The sequence below is a fragment of the Stylophora pistillata genome, chromosome 3 (assembly GCF_964205215.1).
Source record: "Stylophora pistillata chromosome 3, jaStyPist1.2, whole genome shotgun sequence".
NCBI classification, from domain to species: Eukaryota; Metazoa; Cnidaria; class Anthozoa; order Scleractinia; family Pocilloporidae; genus Stylophora; species Stylophora pistillata.
Genome location: NC_142521.1, coordinates 30,660,179 through 30,677,019, shown reverse-complemented (window position 1 = coordinate 30,677,019; position 16,841 = coordinate 30,660,179). Strand labels below are relative to the sequence as shown.

Here is a 16,841-nt window from a genome sequence, read left to right as displayed (position 1 = left end):
GGTAGCGAAACTGATTTTTTTTTTTTTTTTTTTAAGAAACCTGTCTGGGCAAAAGCGAAAGGATGTGGCTTGGTAGCTACAGAGGAATGTTGATGTTCCGACATTTTTAAAAAGGTTCCTAAATTTAAATCGCGCGAAAATAGAATCAGCTGTATAGCCCCATGGTAAAATGGGAACACTCTCAACATGTCCAAATTTAGGCAATTGGTGAGGAGTTAATATTTAATGCCCATCTCCAGTAAAGCCCAATATTTTAGCGGAACTGGAAACGCTAAAACAATCGGAAGAACAACCCTGGGGTTACATTTCAATGCCCAAATTTGGTTACGGATAAGGATGGTGTTGATTTTCAACCAATAACAGTGCTGTTTAACGAAAGAGAAGTGTGCTGTGTTTCTAAAACACGGCACGGCCCACTAAACATCAGTTACGTCTCCTTCCGATTTCGAGTCGAACTTGTTCCTTGTGCAAATTTTTCAGATTAGAATTCTTGAACTGCGCTACATTTCACAATGACGGAGCCTCATCTTTCTCCAGAAGAACTTGCTGAAATTCGCGAGTCGTTCGACCAGGTAAGCTTTTTACTCTCATTAATGTGACGCTTAATTAAGTCGTGTTCAGAGTCCTCAGTCATTTAATGCCATGGCTAGTTAACCCTTTAACATTACTTCATAATTTGCCTGAAAAGCGAATCATTGGTGAATAACACTTCGTTATCATACATTTATTCATAATTGACAAGAACACCTCGAGACTTCGATTTTTTGGTTCTGCGAAATATTGTGTCTAGCTTTTGAAGCTTTGCCTAAGATTAGCGTCGGTGACAGCAATATTAACTTAGACTTCTGTCTTCTTCATCAAAGTTCGACTCGGACAAAAATGGCCATATCACGACTTCTGAAATTGGGGAAGTGATGAAAGCTCTTGGAGAAAGCATACCCGGCTACAAGATACGAGATATCATTAAAGAAGTGGATTTAAACGAAAATGGCACCGTCGAATTTAATGAGTTCTTGGAGGTAAGCGATCAATTTTCTTTTGAATATCGGAAGTGGAAGCTCGCGTATGTGCATTTGGACGCCATGAAATGCCAAAGTTTGTTTTATCTTCCAAAGTGTTAAACCACTAATGAACGTTCTAATGGGCGGTGAGTAATTACTGCTGCAACATATTTCGCATGTCTATTAACGAGTTATAGATAATTAGTTGCATTTTAGAGAAGATTACGGTTTTAGTTAACAGTAATTTACATTCGAAGGCATGATCATGAAATAATCTCGGTGGAAACGAAAGTGTTGTGGTTTTGCTTCATCACACATGATGCGCAGCTTTTTAATTCTTTCGTGGATAGATCAATTTGTCGAAATGTCATCGCCAGACCCCGTCAGTATGTGTAAATGAAGTTAATTTGCTTTGTTTTCCGTTTTCTGTTTTTTTGGAAAGCTCATATCCGTTCTGAATTCAAGTAGAATCAATCTTGCAACAAAACGCTCTTTACAATGGTTTTCTGGGAGAGTTTTGTCCTTACACCTGTTATGGGAATGCAGGTGTGCCCTCAGTTCTCTTCAAGCAGACAGAACAATGGTCAGGATACAAGTCAATGGTTGTAACAATAATAAGAAATAGTATCTGCCAAATATTTAACAGTTATTTGCCTCATGTTCGGTGAATATTGTCGAATAATCCCCGAGATGAAGTCAAGGGGATTATTCGGCAATATTCACCGAACCTTAGGCAAATAATTGTTTTAGTATAATTTCAGAGCTGAACAACAGAGAAATTTCTAAAATCATAATATTTTAATAACATTTATTAACATTTTATTTTAACATTTTCTATAAACCGCATGAAGCGGTTTATATAGCGTCATATAAGGAACCGCTCCACCAATCAGATTGCTGGAAACTCTTTGCTCAGCTCTGAAACTATACTGAACTCATTTAGTATAAATTACACAGGTGAATAATGGCGCTTTTTGTGCATGCAGATCTTAAAGGTTCAATATGATTCGCAAGTACTATGTACCTCTGAGAAATGGAAGAATCAAAATTGTACCTTAAAAGTTCAATTTCTGATCATTTTGTGGTATCTGTTGGCAGAAGAAAATCGATTTTTTGGTTTCTGTGTGGTACATGTACATACTAAACAATTATCCACCTTGATGTCGCTGAAAATGGCTAGCCTGCGAAGCAAGCCCTGGGGGAGAGGAAGGGGGATTGGGGCGAGCGGAATGTGCCGAGTGGAGAGGGAGGGCTTGCCACAGACCCCCACTAACCAACAAAATTTCCGATCTCGTATGGACGAAAAATTCCCATTGGATGAGAGCAACATGTTGTCAATCAACCCTCGAACTAAACAGTCTTCATGGCGACTACCTTTTAGAAAATGGCGGACGACAGTGATTTCAAGAAGTTCTGCCCTCAAGAATTGATATCGAAGTAGAATATTTGTGGCTGCCATTCACTTGTACAAACTCAGGGCCTTGATAAGAATGGCTTCTTCATTCTCAAACTCTCCCTTAACCACAACATTTCAAAGCCGATGGACGTTGGATCTAAATCATCAATGTTTAAATTTGTATCCATCGCCGAAGTTGACTCGTTGGCGAAGTTGACTCGAAGTTGACTCGTTGGCGAGTCAAGCAACGTTTCCCTGCTAGATGTAGGTTTTGCATGTGCTGGGAGCGAACACGCAAGCTCTTTCTACCTGGACTTTTTCCTGTCGGTGTTGAGAACTTTCATTTCAACGAAACATCACAGGAATCTGGACATTGAGAAGTGGCCTTATTCAACAATTCATAAAACTGGAAAAAACTGTTAGCTTTTCTTGCACAAGGAAGGCATATAAATTGAGATACGTGCGACTTACTTTCGAAGTGAAAACTGACCGTTTGAAGGCGATCGGCAAAGACACACTGAAATTCTTCCCTTTGACTCTGATTAAAAATGTTTACAAAACTCTTTGATGCCACTTCCAAATTTAATTCTTAAATCTACTCCACAAAACTGGCAAACTACGTCTTCTGGATTAACTTTTGGCTTTCTCCATCTCTTAGATTTTGATACCATATTCTCCTTGTCGTCTGACATTTCTCACTCTCATGGAGCAAGTTTTAGTTGTTGTTTTGACAGTTTGCATGGTTCACTGAGCTCTCGATAATGGCGCTTTCTGATTGGTTAATTTTAAGAGGCACTGATTGACATATGCATGACAATATGAATATGAAAATAGGGGGCGTTTCGTTAGGTAGTGGGGGCCTGTGGCAAGCCCTCCCTCTCCCCTCTGCACATTCCGCTCCCCCCAATCCCCCTCCTTTCCCCCAGGGCTTGCTTCGCAGGCTAAAAGTGGCAGACATTTACCTTCACCATGCATGGGTGAATAATTGTTAACTGTTGAGAAGGTCTGAGTTACCTTAGCAACCAGAAGTCTATTCTTTGCAAGGCAATATGCAGGAGTTTTTAGTTGAGAGTCAAAAGTGATTCAGTATTCATCGGGTTGGTTTTATTTTTTTTTTGTTTTGTGATTGGCCCACAAAACTTCCAATACCCTCAACAACAACAATAACAGCAACATTTATTTAAACACGATAAATATTACTGCGGAGCTGATGTGGTCTTGTATTTAAAAGGATAAAAAGTACTATTTACAAGTAAATAAAAAACTTAAAGCAATCAATATTTAGAAAAACCTTTTTAGAAATATCTATATACCAGCTATTTAACGTGTGATAGGCAGAAAAAATCAACAACAATTTATCCCTACAGACCTGTTTCATGGTTGCCCACTCATCAGGGGATTTTAATGACAGAATAATGCAGTACCACTGCTTATATACTATACTAATTAACATAATTGATTTGGTGTGAGAAGAAGTCAAGTCAGTTATTGCATAGGAGGTCTTTGTTTCTGTGTCAGCAGGAAGAGACGAGTTCATTATGCTTGTTGAGTGTATAGATAGGTTGGGTCAGCAGATGATCAGGAATTTCTCTTTAAGGCATAAGTTGCATCGTTTGCTTGAGCTGTTGTAGGGCAGGTGTGAAGATAGAATGCACCAGGTGATGGAATAGCCAATGTTGTTGTCTTTTAAGAGTCCAGATGTGTTTACTGAGTTCGGTAGAGTTACAGTGCTTTGCATGTTAGAATGAGGAGGTGTGGTTGCTGTAGCAGGTCTTGAAGTTGTTTGCAGCGAGTCCGATGTATGAATCTGTTGAGTTGTTGTCTTTACTTGTAACAGTGGCTTGGTAGATAACAGATTATTGGAGGCAGTTTCCATCTAGTGGGCATGAGTTTTTCTGCCGGCAGTTGCATTTTTTGTTATTGTTAGTGGTAGCGTCGGTGGTTGTGGTGGCAGCATTAGTCTTTACATGGGAAGTCAGGATTCTTTTGTTGTGGTTGTCATTGATTTGTTTTGTATTGTTCATGCAGCTGTAACTGATCTTGATTGTGTTTGTTGGAGATTTTGCAAAGCTTATGGTCTTTAGGCCTAGGAAGTGTTTGTCTATCAGTGCGAGGAATTTATGCCCGATGTTAGTGCTGGTGTTCTTGCTGAAAGGTGGGTTGTACCAGAGGATGTTATTGCATTGACGGTTCTTGCGCCTTTGCATGTGTGCTGGTTCATAATGAAGTGTGTAGCTGTATCCACTATTGTCTAGTGCTTTCTGGTAGGTGGGAGTGGCTTGGTCAAAGGAGCTGGCTTTGTTGGATGAGAGAGATGATAAGTGTCTGTTGATACCTGCGGAGATGTTCTTTGTGGTGATCGGTGGGTGGTTGCTCTCATGGTGGATGTATTGCAGTGTAGTGTTAGGCTTCGTGCATGGTTGGTAGGTGTTTTGTCTGAGGTTAAATGTGGCATCTAGGAAGTTGATTACTTGTTTGTTGGCTTCTACCAAGCTATTTACATAAACCTGAATCAGATACAAAAATACAACTACTTTTGCCATGGTCATTTGTGTTTTTCTGCAAATTAAGCAGTTTGTTTGTTTTCCTTAAGTCTTTATTGGTTCATTGTGACATTTTTTCGTTTGATTGGCTGTACAGTTGTGACAGTGTAAGTTATCTTGTTCACAAAACTCAAATGGAAAGTGCTCTTTTAGCTAGAGCAGAATTTTGGATATTTGTAGGATAACTAATTTTTGTAACTTTGTCACAATTACTACTGAACTAAATATTTCGTGACCTGCAAGGGTGTAAAAATTCAAGTTTTCTTTTCTCCCAGATTTACAAGAAAAACAGCAAGAAATTCTCAGCTGGCACAGAATTTAAGAAACTTATAAAGAAAACAGAGAAAGTGGAGATTTCAGGAGGAACATCTGAAAGTTCTGCTGAAGGCACCAAGCACACCTTCTCAGAAGCTGAGAAGGTAGCTTTTGTAGACTGGATAAACACTGCCTTGCAAGATGATGCAGAAGCCAAGGCGTACTTGCCAATGGATCCTGCAACCCAAGATCTATTTGTCAAGATCAATGATGGAATCATTCTTTGGTGAGTTGTTGCAAAATACATGATCTCCCTTGGGACTGTTGTGCAGGTTCACCTTACAAGATCCTCCTCTTTTGATGAGGGAGGGTGTGTGTTGTGTTACAAACTGATCTGACTATTGAAAATGAGACTTAAGTTCCGTCATTCACGGCTTTTCGATCTCCATCTTCCCAGTGCAGAATCAACTGTAGGATAAGGTATCAATACAATCAGATCATAGTGTACTACAGTACTAATCCCCTGATAAACTTTTAGTTGATTTGGATTGGAAGAACTTAGTCACTAAAAAGGCTGAGTTGTTATTTGGAGTTCTTAGTTTTTTTTCCTTATGTAAAACTATGTCTGATTAACAATCTTAGAAATTATGAAAGCAAGCCATCTTTATTTGGGCCACTGAGAAATTTTTATAAGCAATGCTCTAGCTAAACATCGATGCATCACAACAAGTTTAAAAAAAATGAGGAAAACGTAGGTTTAAAATGTGAAATGAAATTGCATCAAGAAGGTAGTACAAGTTTCTATACCAAAAAAAAAACCTTGAAGCCAAGTGACACCAATACAGTCCTTAACCATTTACACACTGACCTTAATATTCTCCATACTGTTCACTATATATTTTCTGAGATGCTAAACAAGGAGAATTTGTTGAACAATCAAGGTATCTTTAGTTGGTGATCATTTCCTTTATTCTCCTGACCTTAATGTGTGATTCAGGGGTGAGATTGTAAGGAGAAATTAGATTCTAGTCACTCCTAGGGATCCAAGGGTTGGATACTCTCAACACTCAACTGAAATTTGTTCCAATAGAAGTTTTTTTTCCTTAATTCAGTAAAATGATCAACTTGTCTGTACCAGACACGGTCGATGAACGTGCCATTAACAAACCAAAAGGTGGAAATTTGACTATTTTCAAGATTCATGAAAACATGACATTGGCTCTGAATTCAGCGCGCTCCATCGGTTGTAACATTGTCAATATTGGAGCCGAGGATCTGGAGAAAGGAAAGCCTCATCTTGTACTGGGTTTGCTGTGGCAGATCATTAGAGTAAGTGTGAGAAGTTACATGTACATGTTAATCACCTCTGGGAGTTAACGCTTTAACTCCTGGAAGTGATCAGTAGGTAACTTCTCCCTGTAATATCCATGCATGATCCAGCAAACAGGTAATGAGAATACTCAAACTTATCAGGTAAAAGTTGTTTCCGTCTCCTCCATCTATTAATCAGTTGATTTGGTTTAGGCAGGGGACGTTAAAGAACCCACTTCACGAGATTACTGTGATGTGGTCTGGCCTGTTTGCTGGGAATTGGGGGGAGGGGACAGCTGTTATATTTGCCTTTATTTGATTGTAAACTGCTTAGCAGTCTGGTAACGTCCCCTGTACAGTGTTGTAAAGCGCCATGAATTTAATATATGAGTGCTATATAAATAAAAGTTATTATTATTATTATTATTATTATTGTTATTATTATTGTTACCTCGGTTGAACACCAAACTTTTATAACCAATTTACAAAGAAATGTGTAGCAGCTAGAGGGGAGAATTTACAATCAGATCTTGGAAGATAAAGGGTTAAAAGAACAAAACCATCATGTGGGCTAGTTTTGGTGTTCAATTTAGAAACTTTTGAAACACATATCAAGAAGGAACAACCCTTGATAGAGTGGACTTTGACTTGTTAAATGACTGGAGTTCATCAAATGGCAACTTTAAAAAAAGTTGACCTTAGAGCATGGGGTAATTCAAAGTACTCTGGAAGTTTATTAGCATGAAAAGCTGTTTTGATATTTGTACAATTAGTTCAGGCCACAGCCTAAGTTGTAAGTCCCTTGTTGTTGGTTCTATATCACTTAAAATGATCTCTTTGATATTTAAAAAATTCAGATTGGTTTGTTTGCTAACATCACACTGACAAATGTACCTGGCTTGGCCCGTCTGCTGATGGAGGGCGAGACACTGAAGGATCTAATGGCTCTCTCACCTGAAGAAATCTTGTTGAGATGGTTCAACTACCATTTGGAAAAAGCAGGCCACCACAGAAGAGTGAAAAACTTCAGTGAGGATATCAAGGTAATGGCATGAAAATGTGGTATATTAAGACGTAATATCCATGGTGAAAAGTCGTTTGTTTTGGCCAAGGAAATTAAAGTCGCAATAAATTTGAAGAGCGTGTTGGCTGTCTTTAATATATGATGGTAAAGTTTTGACGATGGGAGCCATAATTTTGTCTAGATGGCTGGAGATAAGCTCGGTAGGGCAACTGCAAGCCGAGACAATGGGCCGATGCAGGTTGTTAGGTTTGTGAATTTTAGGTAAGAAGTAAATACAAGAAGTTCTAGGAGTGGTTATGATGAGATTTTTGCTGTGGCCGGCAATTCTTGTTTAGTTATGAGTTGGTTGATCGTATTCTTGACGGTGTTTTGATTGCTGGCAGTGAGGTCTTTGTTGACCTTTTGATAAAAAGAGGTGTCAGAAAGTTGCCACAAAGCTTCTTTTTGGTAGAGGTTGGTGCGCCAAACAACTGACTGAGCCGCCCTTATCGGCTGTTTTGATAACTATGGTTGATAAAGGATTTATTATATTGCAAATAAAGGATTTTGCGACGAAATTTTTGCATTTTATTTTCCCAATTTTCTGGTGTTAACTTCACATTTAGACCCTAAACTATAAGAATAAGCGTAAGTTTCACAAATTTGACAATGTTATTCCTTAAAAACAGTGCCGTGAAGACATTAAAATTCTTCCGCCATTGCTCGAATAACACACTGGAGAGCCCATGAAAAATAACTACAGCAGTTTTAGTTGTGACGTCATCAACTCACTTTGACAACGTCGTGAAGGCATGCCTTTACAAGAAATACGCAAAAGAAAGCTGGGGAACAATTCTTTCGAATTTTAATCCTTCTTTCCTGCGGAACCAGAAAAACAACTCTCTCTCGGCATACCAAATTAGCCATGTTTGTTGAGTCATTGACGTCACTTCCGTTCTTGACCCAGTGTCTACTTCTTTGCGCGAAGTTCTGTAGTTCCAAGAATGGCGGCCGTTTAGATCGTGAATCTACAGGAAAATATTACTTCTCGATGGAGTTTTGCCTTAAGATTTGGCAAATTTGTTACTTAGGGTAAGTACTTTCAACCTCTGAGGAGAAAAGAAAAGGTGCATTTTTGGTCGCAGTACCACTTTAAGAATTAAGAATGGCTGGATTACTTCAAGCACAACAAAACTCACAAGAGTTGTTTCTGTTTTCTTTCTTTTCACTATCTTCTGCCGCTTTTTGCATTTCCATCATCGAAATTATCCAAGAATTATGAAAGTAGTTCTAATTCAATATATTTCATGCACTGGAGCAATGTGGGCAATCCTGATTGGGCAAGATGGACACATCTTGCCTGCTCAGGTAGCCAATCAGAACACAGGATTTGCTTTATCTTGCCCATGGGTACTGCGAGCGATGTAATAATTGGTTTTATAGCTCCGAAAAGGGATTTTTCTCTTGTGTATATGCTCCTCTACTTATTTAAGCGATTAAAGCTACAGTTAACCTCTAATCCTAGATTAATGTTAACCCCTTTTGAGCAACCCAGTCCTGTTTCAACAAAATTTGAAAGAGTTATGTTTGACTTTCTCTTACTCGCAAAACTTCACCTCTGCTTTGTAGGATTCAGAATGTTACTCGGTCTTGCTGAGACAGATCACTCCTCCTGAGGTTTTTGTTGACAACAGACCAATGAGTGTAAGTGATTGTTTAATAACTTAAATAAATTGTGAATTTTCTTGTCAATAAAAAGAGCATTACTAATTAAAAGCTTTGTTGTTTTCACTCTTTTCCTAATTCTCTTACAGGAGAAAGATCATAACAAGAGAGCTGAAAAGATGCTGCAAATGGCAGATAGAATTGGTTGCCGAAAGTTTGTGCGACCAAAGGTAAGATGTTTGATTACGTTTTAAGTGTAAATAATTTTTGATTCAATTGGCAAAAGATGGCACACCAGCTGGCAGGTGTAGTGGGCTGTTGGACCTCATTGACAGCTCTGATGCCCAAAGTTAAGTCATTTGATATTCGGTTATGAGTTTCTTTTCAAGCGGATACTGATGTAAGGGTATGATTTGAAAGTTGATAATGATTTGATTTACTCACTTTCACCAGAGTGTGGTGAGGGTCGCACAACAGAGCGAGGCTCCTTATTAAGTGCGCCCTATATCCCACCCATCCCACCCCAGGGGAGGACATCCATCACAGAGTAATCTCGTGTGTGGGAAATTAACGTCTCCTACCCCAACCCTGCAGGAGACGGGACCTCCATTTATTCGTCCCTATCCGAGAAGACTAGAATATCTAACCATTTCTTGATGTTATAGAAAGGTAGCAAATTCTTCTCAATTATTTTTAAGACCCTGAGTGTTGGTCCGGCCGGGGCTCGAACCCTCGACCTCCCGCACAACAGTCCAGCGCTCTATCCTTTTGAGCTAACATTTAATTGGCCAGCATCAGTATTGGACTGGAGATGGGAGGGGGAGTGGTGTATGTGCTAGCTTACTCCAAGCCTTAATTGAAATTGTTTAATTTATATATAAGCTTGATTTGAATTTTTTGAGGCATGGGTTTGGGGTCAGATGGAGAGTCCTATCAAAGGCACTGACCATTATCAACATGTTATACCCTTAGGATGTCGTAGCAGGTAACTCCAAGTTGAACATGGCCTTTGTTGCAAACTTGTTCAACTGTTACCCTGCCCTGCCTCCTATGGATGCTGATGAGGCTGAGGACCTTGAAGAACCACGTGAGGAAACAAGAGAAGAAAGAAGTAGGTGAAATTTATTATTAGTGTGTGTTTTGTGTTATGGTACTGTTGTTATCGGGGATGATGCATATTTGAGAGCATTTTAATCCTTTTGCTTTTGTGGGGTTTGTTTTCTGGACCAAGCTTCACACTTGGGTTGAGTTATGTTGTTTGTTCTTGTCTTTCTTAAGCCAGAGTTTACTTACTCTTTGACCTTTGACTGGCTTCTTAAGTCTTTACCCCCCGCTCCCCCTCCCCCCCCCCCCCCATCCATCGGTTTTGCAAAACTCTTCACTTAAGAACTACGGCATGTACATGCTATTGCTTTTATGTGTCTTGTTTACTTGTGTATCTGTACTTCCAGATATTTTGATTGTTTCCTGGTTGGTTCTGTGAACAACTTCACAATTTGTTCATCTTGTTTTATAACATTTTAATCAAAAGCTTTTCCCTCTGCAATTTTCACTGACTGCACACACATGTAACAGCAAAGTCTCTTAACTAATTTGCTTGGAAATGTATAGCAGCTAGAGAGGAGAGTTAACAATCGGATCATGGCGGTTATAAGATTGAACATGTTTTATTTACAGCCTTCCGTAATTGGATGAACAGCATTGGTGTTAATCCATATGTGAACAATCTTTACAGAGACCTTTGCAATGGATTAGTTTTGTTGCAGGTAAGTATTGAGGTTTACTGTATGTTTATCTTGTTTGTCTTTCAAATTTTGTTGAAACAATCCATCTTCAGCTGCTATTTTGATGCACTTGTGATCATACTTGCTTTGTATGCAAGGGATGTTACGAAAACCAAGACCCTCGAAAACGAAGACCCTCGAAAACGAAGACCTAAGACTTAGGACCCGTCTTAGTTGTCGAGATTATGAAAACTAAGACCCCCTAAAATCGAATCCGTCGAAATATAAAGTCAAATTATAACCAAAACAGGTATCATATGTCAAATTATCTCCTGTCCGATCCTTTCCACCGAGTTTTAGGTCAAATTTAACGGTAAATTTAGGGGTCTTAGTTTTCGTATCCCGAAAACTACGACCCCCACCAAACCGTCTGTAAAATGCCTACAAAGTCGAATTACGACCTTTCAAAGACTATAATCCGTAAAACAACCAAAAACTACAATCGTACGCGTGCTGTTATCAGCTAGATCCTCTTCTTCTAATAATTTGCAGACATATATTTTTAGCATTGTGGCTTTGTAAAGACGATGAAAGCCATACACTACCTACGTAAAATTGTACACTGAAAATATGCCTTACCCCAATTGATCTTTAATTTTGTTGTTTAACCTTTAAATCATAAAATTGGCTTTCCATATTGGAGATGGATGTTTTTCTACCTGTCTCTCCGATCGAGATTGCGTTACCTGTGACAGTGCTGAATAACTTATGCGCACGCGCTAGATTTTGGCGGATTGCACGTTGTTCTGATCCATCTCGCTTAAAGATGAATTCGAAAGCGTTCTGAGCTTTGGAGAGTGTCCGAAGCGATTCACTAGCAGTGTTACCGACAATATTTATTGTTTTTTTGGTGAAAAAGAAAGCTTTTACAACACTAGCGAGTGAAAATTCTGACTACCTCGTGGCGCTAGTACAGTCCATAATATAAACTAAGAGCGCTGTCCAATAAAAAAATCGAGGAAAGGTCACGTGTATAAACAAATCTAAAGGAGTAACGCAACGAGTAACGTAACAAGGGAAAACTGAAGTTGCGTTATAAATGTGGAACAGCACACACTTGGTCATTAAATGAAGAACCCACAGAAGGCTCATATTCGATAATAAATCCGGTTAGATTTCCCGTGTTACTGCAACATCACGAAGCGAAGAAATGTGACAAAAAAGCGAACAAAAAACGCGATGTCTTCGGGGGGAGGGGGGGGTACTCCCTTATAAGGGCTTAATGGGGACGTGCGGCCAGCCAGGGTATGTTTTTCGAGATTTTTGTCTTAAACAGGGTATCGAATTTATCATTTTTTGTCTTAATCAGGGTATCCATTTATCAATTTTTGTCTTAAACAGGATATCTTTTCTTGGAAGATAAACAGCAAAATTTTTACAAGCTCTAATTTTAATTAATATTGAATTCCGTTGATTTTGGCATTGATACCAGGCACATTAAATGTCTTAAACTGGGTATCAAAAATCGAAATTCTGTCTCAAACAGGGTAGGAAAATCAGCGATATTTGTCTTAAACAGGGTCAGGGTATGAGGGGCCGCGCCGCACCTCCCCACCCAGGAATATATCGAGTACCCCCCCGATGTCTTCACAAATGGTTTCGCAACATGGGGTGAAATTCAACTGTCAAGGAAACTCTCCTAACAAGTCCAAGCTCCGAACAATAAAATTTCCCTGGCAGAATCGGTCACATTAACTAGCTTCTACGGCCAGGACAAATTGGAGAATTGAACAAACCTTAGAGAGTCGCAAGGAATACTTGGTCGCGATTTCCGGTGTCGGTGATTAACTCCTTTGTTCGGAAACAGATAAAATCGGTGTTAGCGCTTTCCTAGACTTTTTCAAAGTCGTTCGCTTGGTTTTCTGTTCTGGTGTGGTAGGACCCGCACCCGCTTTCGCTCGGGCGGCTCGGCTCGCTCGCGCTTCGCGCTCACTGTCGCGCTACGCGCTCAAAACGCGACTTGTGAGCAAGTTTAGCGTTTTCCCATATTGCAAGTACAGCAGTGTTTTTGCTCGATTCATCGAATAGAGCTTTCTGTGGGTTCTTAATTTAATGTCCACGTTCGTAATTCGACTTTGTAGACGTTTTACAGAATGCTTTGATGGGGGTCTTAGTTTTCGTAATTACGAAAACTAAGACCCCTAAATTTACCATTAAATTTGACCTAATACTCGGTGGAAAGGATCGGACAGAAGATAATTTGACAGATCAGACCTGTTTTGGTTACAATTTTACTTTATATTTCGACTGATTCGATTTTAGGGGGTCATAGTTTTCGTAATCTCGAAAACTAAGACGGGTCTTAGGTCTTAGTTTTCGTGACATCCGTATGCAAGTGGTGCTTGAGAAAAGATAACATCACTCTTAATGACCCACACAAGAACAGTTGCAATTAAAGGGATTTTTGATTGAGGATTATTAAAACAAAATCAAAGGAACCATAACGGTTGATCAGAATAAAGAAAAATAACCTCAAGAACCAATTATAATTTGAAGTAAAAACAAACCAACAGGTCATTTTACAGTTGTGTACTTAGTTGCCAAGCCTTTGATTTGGAGTGAGGCTGAAAGTGACCTATTGTCTTTGAGACCAGTATTTAGTTAGCATGATAACAAAGTTATTTACATTTATAAAGCAGCAAAGGTTGTATCACAACAAGGTCACCCTTAGCCTCACTCCTATGCAAAGGCTTGGCAACCAAGCACACAACTGTACAATGGACTACTGCCCATTGATTGGCTTAAGTTTCACATCTGATTGGTTGAAAGAGTAGCACAAGTTTTTCTGGACCAATCACAGAGCAGTGTAAACTAAAACCAAAGCCATCCCAGATTACTTTTGACAGTTAATTGAAAACTGCTCTGTATTATGCATGGATCTGCAATCAGTTTATCTTTTGTCACTTTTCAGTTGTATGATATTGTGAAGCCAGGCAGTGTTAATTGGGACAAAGTGAACCGCCCTCCTTTCAAACAGATGGGTGGGAAAATGAAGAAAATAGAAAACTGTAACTATGCGGTTGAAATTGGGAGGACATTTAAGTTTTCATTGGTTGGAATTGGAGGTCAGGATATCCATGACTGCAATGAGACTCTTACTCTTGGTAAGACTGTATCTAAGGAAAGGAATGTTGATTCTTTTTGAAGCCTAATGTAGGCTTTTTTACCAATGAGAGGAAGCGTGCTGAAGTAGATTTTGTCTGATGCCCCAGTTCAATCTCCCATATAAGTCCTCTTGATAAAAACGTTGGCATTTCAGCCGTTTTTTGGACAAGGAGACTTAAAAAAATAACAGCTTGTTTAATTTTTCCTCCTGCATAGCCTACAATGTTGGGCGACATTTCTTTCTCCTTATTAAGGAAGTCTTATTTGCCAACCAATTTTCATTCACACCCTTACTCGTGTCTGTCATGAATTATCCCTCAATGTTGTAAGGATGTATTCATGGTATTTCAAGGGCTACTATTGTTGATGTTGTTGATTTTTTTTTTTTCTTTTAATCACGTGAAAAAAAAAATTGACCGTGTATCCTGATCGTGCTGGTGTGAGTATTCCAGCGGAAGAAACAGAAGAACAAACATTTATTAACTTGTCTTTGATGATGACTTCAGCTGAAGTTGTCGTAACGTCAGTCTGCTACAGAGCTCAGTTTTTCAGGACTCTCTCACCCGGACCATCAAACTACACGATCACCTGATACCCCGGTGTTCAGACCATTTTCTTAGTATGATTAAGAAGAAGAACGTTTTTCAGTAAAATAGAAAAAAGAAAATTCCACCACAGTACATTGTTACTTCACTTTTACACAGGGAAGCTGTTCAGGTCTCTTAACCCCCACTCCCCTCCCCCCCCCCCTCTCTCTCTCTTTCTCTCTTTCTTTTCAGATGCTAAAGAAATCCCACTTTGGCTCCATAGGTTAGTTGATATTCACCCATTTCAGGTCAATCTCCTAGTCTCAGTTTTCGTCTTGTTTCACGTTGACAAAAAGCTTTGTTTTGATAGCCGTTGTGTGGCAGCAGATGAGATCGTACACCCTTGCCTTGCTTTCAAAGTTGACAGGAGACGGGAAAAAGATCGAGGATAAAGACATTGTTGAATGGGTGAATGATAAAGTAAGTGAAAAAGAGGGAACACTTCAACTGAGTGTTCTGCTTTAAAAGCGCGTCAGACATTTGAAACTGTTCTATGTGACGAGAAGTCCTTTTCCAAACCATTCTGTCACAATTTTGAGATACATTCTCACACACTTCATCCTGGGGTCCAGCTCACGACAAGCCCCTCATAGCGCTGCCGGGCGCGCTTTTGTTTGCCCGCGGGAAGATTGGAGACAAGTCGGGAAGAGATTTGCCAAGGGTCTGGCACTCGATGATAAATCCCCTGTAGACCTCTCGTGGACTCGTATACAAGAAAACGCAAATGAACGCTCTTGCCGAAGCGAGGGCGTACTCGTAAGCCAGTTCGGGTTATAAATCGAAGGGGGAAAAAGTATGGTCATATCTTATCCTACGAGCCTCGAACTTCTTCAGTACTGTAGAGGTATTTACTAGTTATCTAAAAATTATTTTTAGTTAAAGGCAGCAAACAAAACGAGCAGCATCGCAAGCTTCCAAGATCCTACAATCAGCACCAGCCTGGCAGTTCTGGATCTTGTCGACGCCATCAAGGCTGGAATTGTAGAATATGACATGGTATCTGCAGGAGAAACTGATGAGGTAGGTAATTGGTTGAAACAATACAAAATACGCACTATGATGAATTGTTGTGGCTAAACGCGAGCTAATGGATAGTTGGGTCCTGGTTTAGAGTAATGGCTCTGTAATTCAGTGTTACCCTTTCTCATGAATATTTTGTAAGTTGTTTTAATTTAAATGTCGTGCCCTTTCTGTCTTGTATCTTAGGAGAAACACGAAAATGCCAAATACGCTTTGAGCGTCGCCCGAAAGATTGGCGCCACGACCTACGCCCTTCCCGACGATCTGGTTGAAGTAAAACCTAAAATGGTGCTGACAGTTTTTGCCTGTCTTATGGCTACCGCTTTGGCGTTGAAATAGTCTTCCTAAAGGCTCTAAACATTCTCGTTTCCTAACGCAATTGAAATTCAATAGATTTTTTTTTACAAAAAGAAATGGGAGCGTAAGGTAAATACCATTGCGTTGTAACACAAAAAGTTAAACACAAAAGAATGCTGTAACCACACGCTCACTAAACTAAGGAAAAAAATTTGTAGGTACGAGAATGCGCAAAATTATTTATTTTAGTCACGGTCGATAAGTTTGCAAGTATTTTTTTTTTAATAGCGCGATTCCAAGTAATTATAATTTTTTCGCTGGGGGAGATCTATTTTCCACCCTTTGGGTTCACGCAATGGAATCAAGTTCTTCAAACAGGGATTTGACTGATCCCGTGCTTAAGTTGTGTTCGAAAGTAAAGTTTTCTTTACTTTCGCATAAAAAATGATAGAGGCTTGGTGAGCTGAAATTCGCGTTTTACATAACATTGGTGTGATGTATAGAAGCATATAAACAACTGAATAAGATTATTACCTATGCATGATAAATGAAAACATTTTCTATGTTATCTGAAAAATTTTAAAATCATTTTTGCAGTGAATAGCGAGTGGTTCTCTTCCTTTGTTAGACTAATAAAATAATAATAAAAAAAATGGCAACCCCATTTACATCTTCGTACTGCAGAACCATCATATATCGACACCCCCGTCCTAGCAGTATGCAGGAAGTTCGTCACCATGGATCTAGTTAAACAGCCCTGCCAACCAGGAGTCTCCTATTGCTCAGTAGTTATGGGGATGACATAGCGTTGCGTGACATTTCAGATGTTGGCGAATAGCGCCATCCTGTGATCTAAGTGGTTGAAAGCTGTCAC

The 16,841-nt window shown here is 39.4% G+C and overlaps 1 protein-coding gene across 1 annotated transcript; it reads left to right on the top strand.

The window, feature by feature from the left end:
• Positions 1-92: 92 nt before the first annotated feature.
• Positions 93-16,631, top strand: LOC111323384 (plastin-3). Its single transcript, XM_088754194.1, has 13 exons — positions 93-572; positions 864-1,019; positions 5,216-5,481; positions 6,308-6,524; positions 7,364-7,549; positions 9,139-9,213; positions 9,324-9,404; positions 10,147-10,285; positions 10,852-10,940; positions 13,870-14,062; positions 14,961-15,070; positions 15,527-15,670; positions 15,857-16,631. Exons 1-13 carry the CDS (start codon positions 513-515, stop codon positions 16,007-16,009), a joined length of 1,869 nt encoding a protein of 622 aa, XP_088610320.1. The 5' UTR covers positions 93-512; the 3' UTR covers positions 16,010-16,631.
• Positions 16,632-16,841: the final 210 nt, after the last annotated feature.

Bases quoted from the DNA above. Each gene is read 5' to 3' on its own strand.
- LOC111323384 (XM_088754194.1), top strand. From the start codon at position 513: ATGACGGAGCCTCATCTTTCTCCAGAAGAACTTGCTGAAATTCGCGAG. The intron at 5,482-6,307 runs GTGAGTTGTTGC...TCCTTAATTCAG, and splicing joins AATGATGGAATCATTCTTTG to TAAAATGATCAACTTGTCTG. The intron at 10,941-13,869 runs GTAAGTATTGAG...GTCACTTTTCAG, and splicing joins ATGGATTAGTTTTGTTGCAG to TTGTATGATATTGTGAAGCC.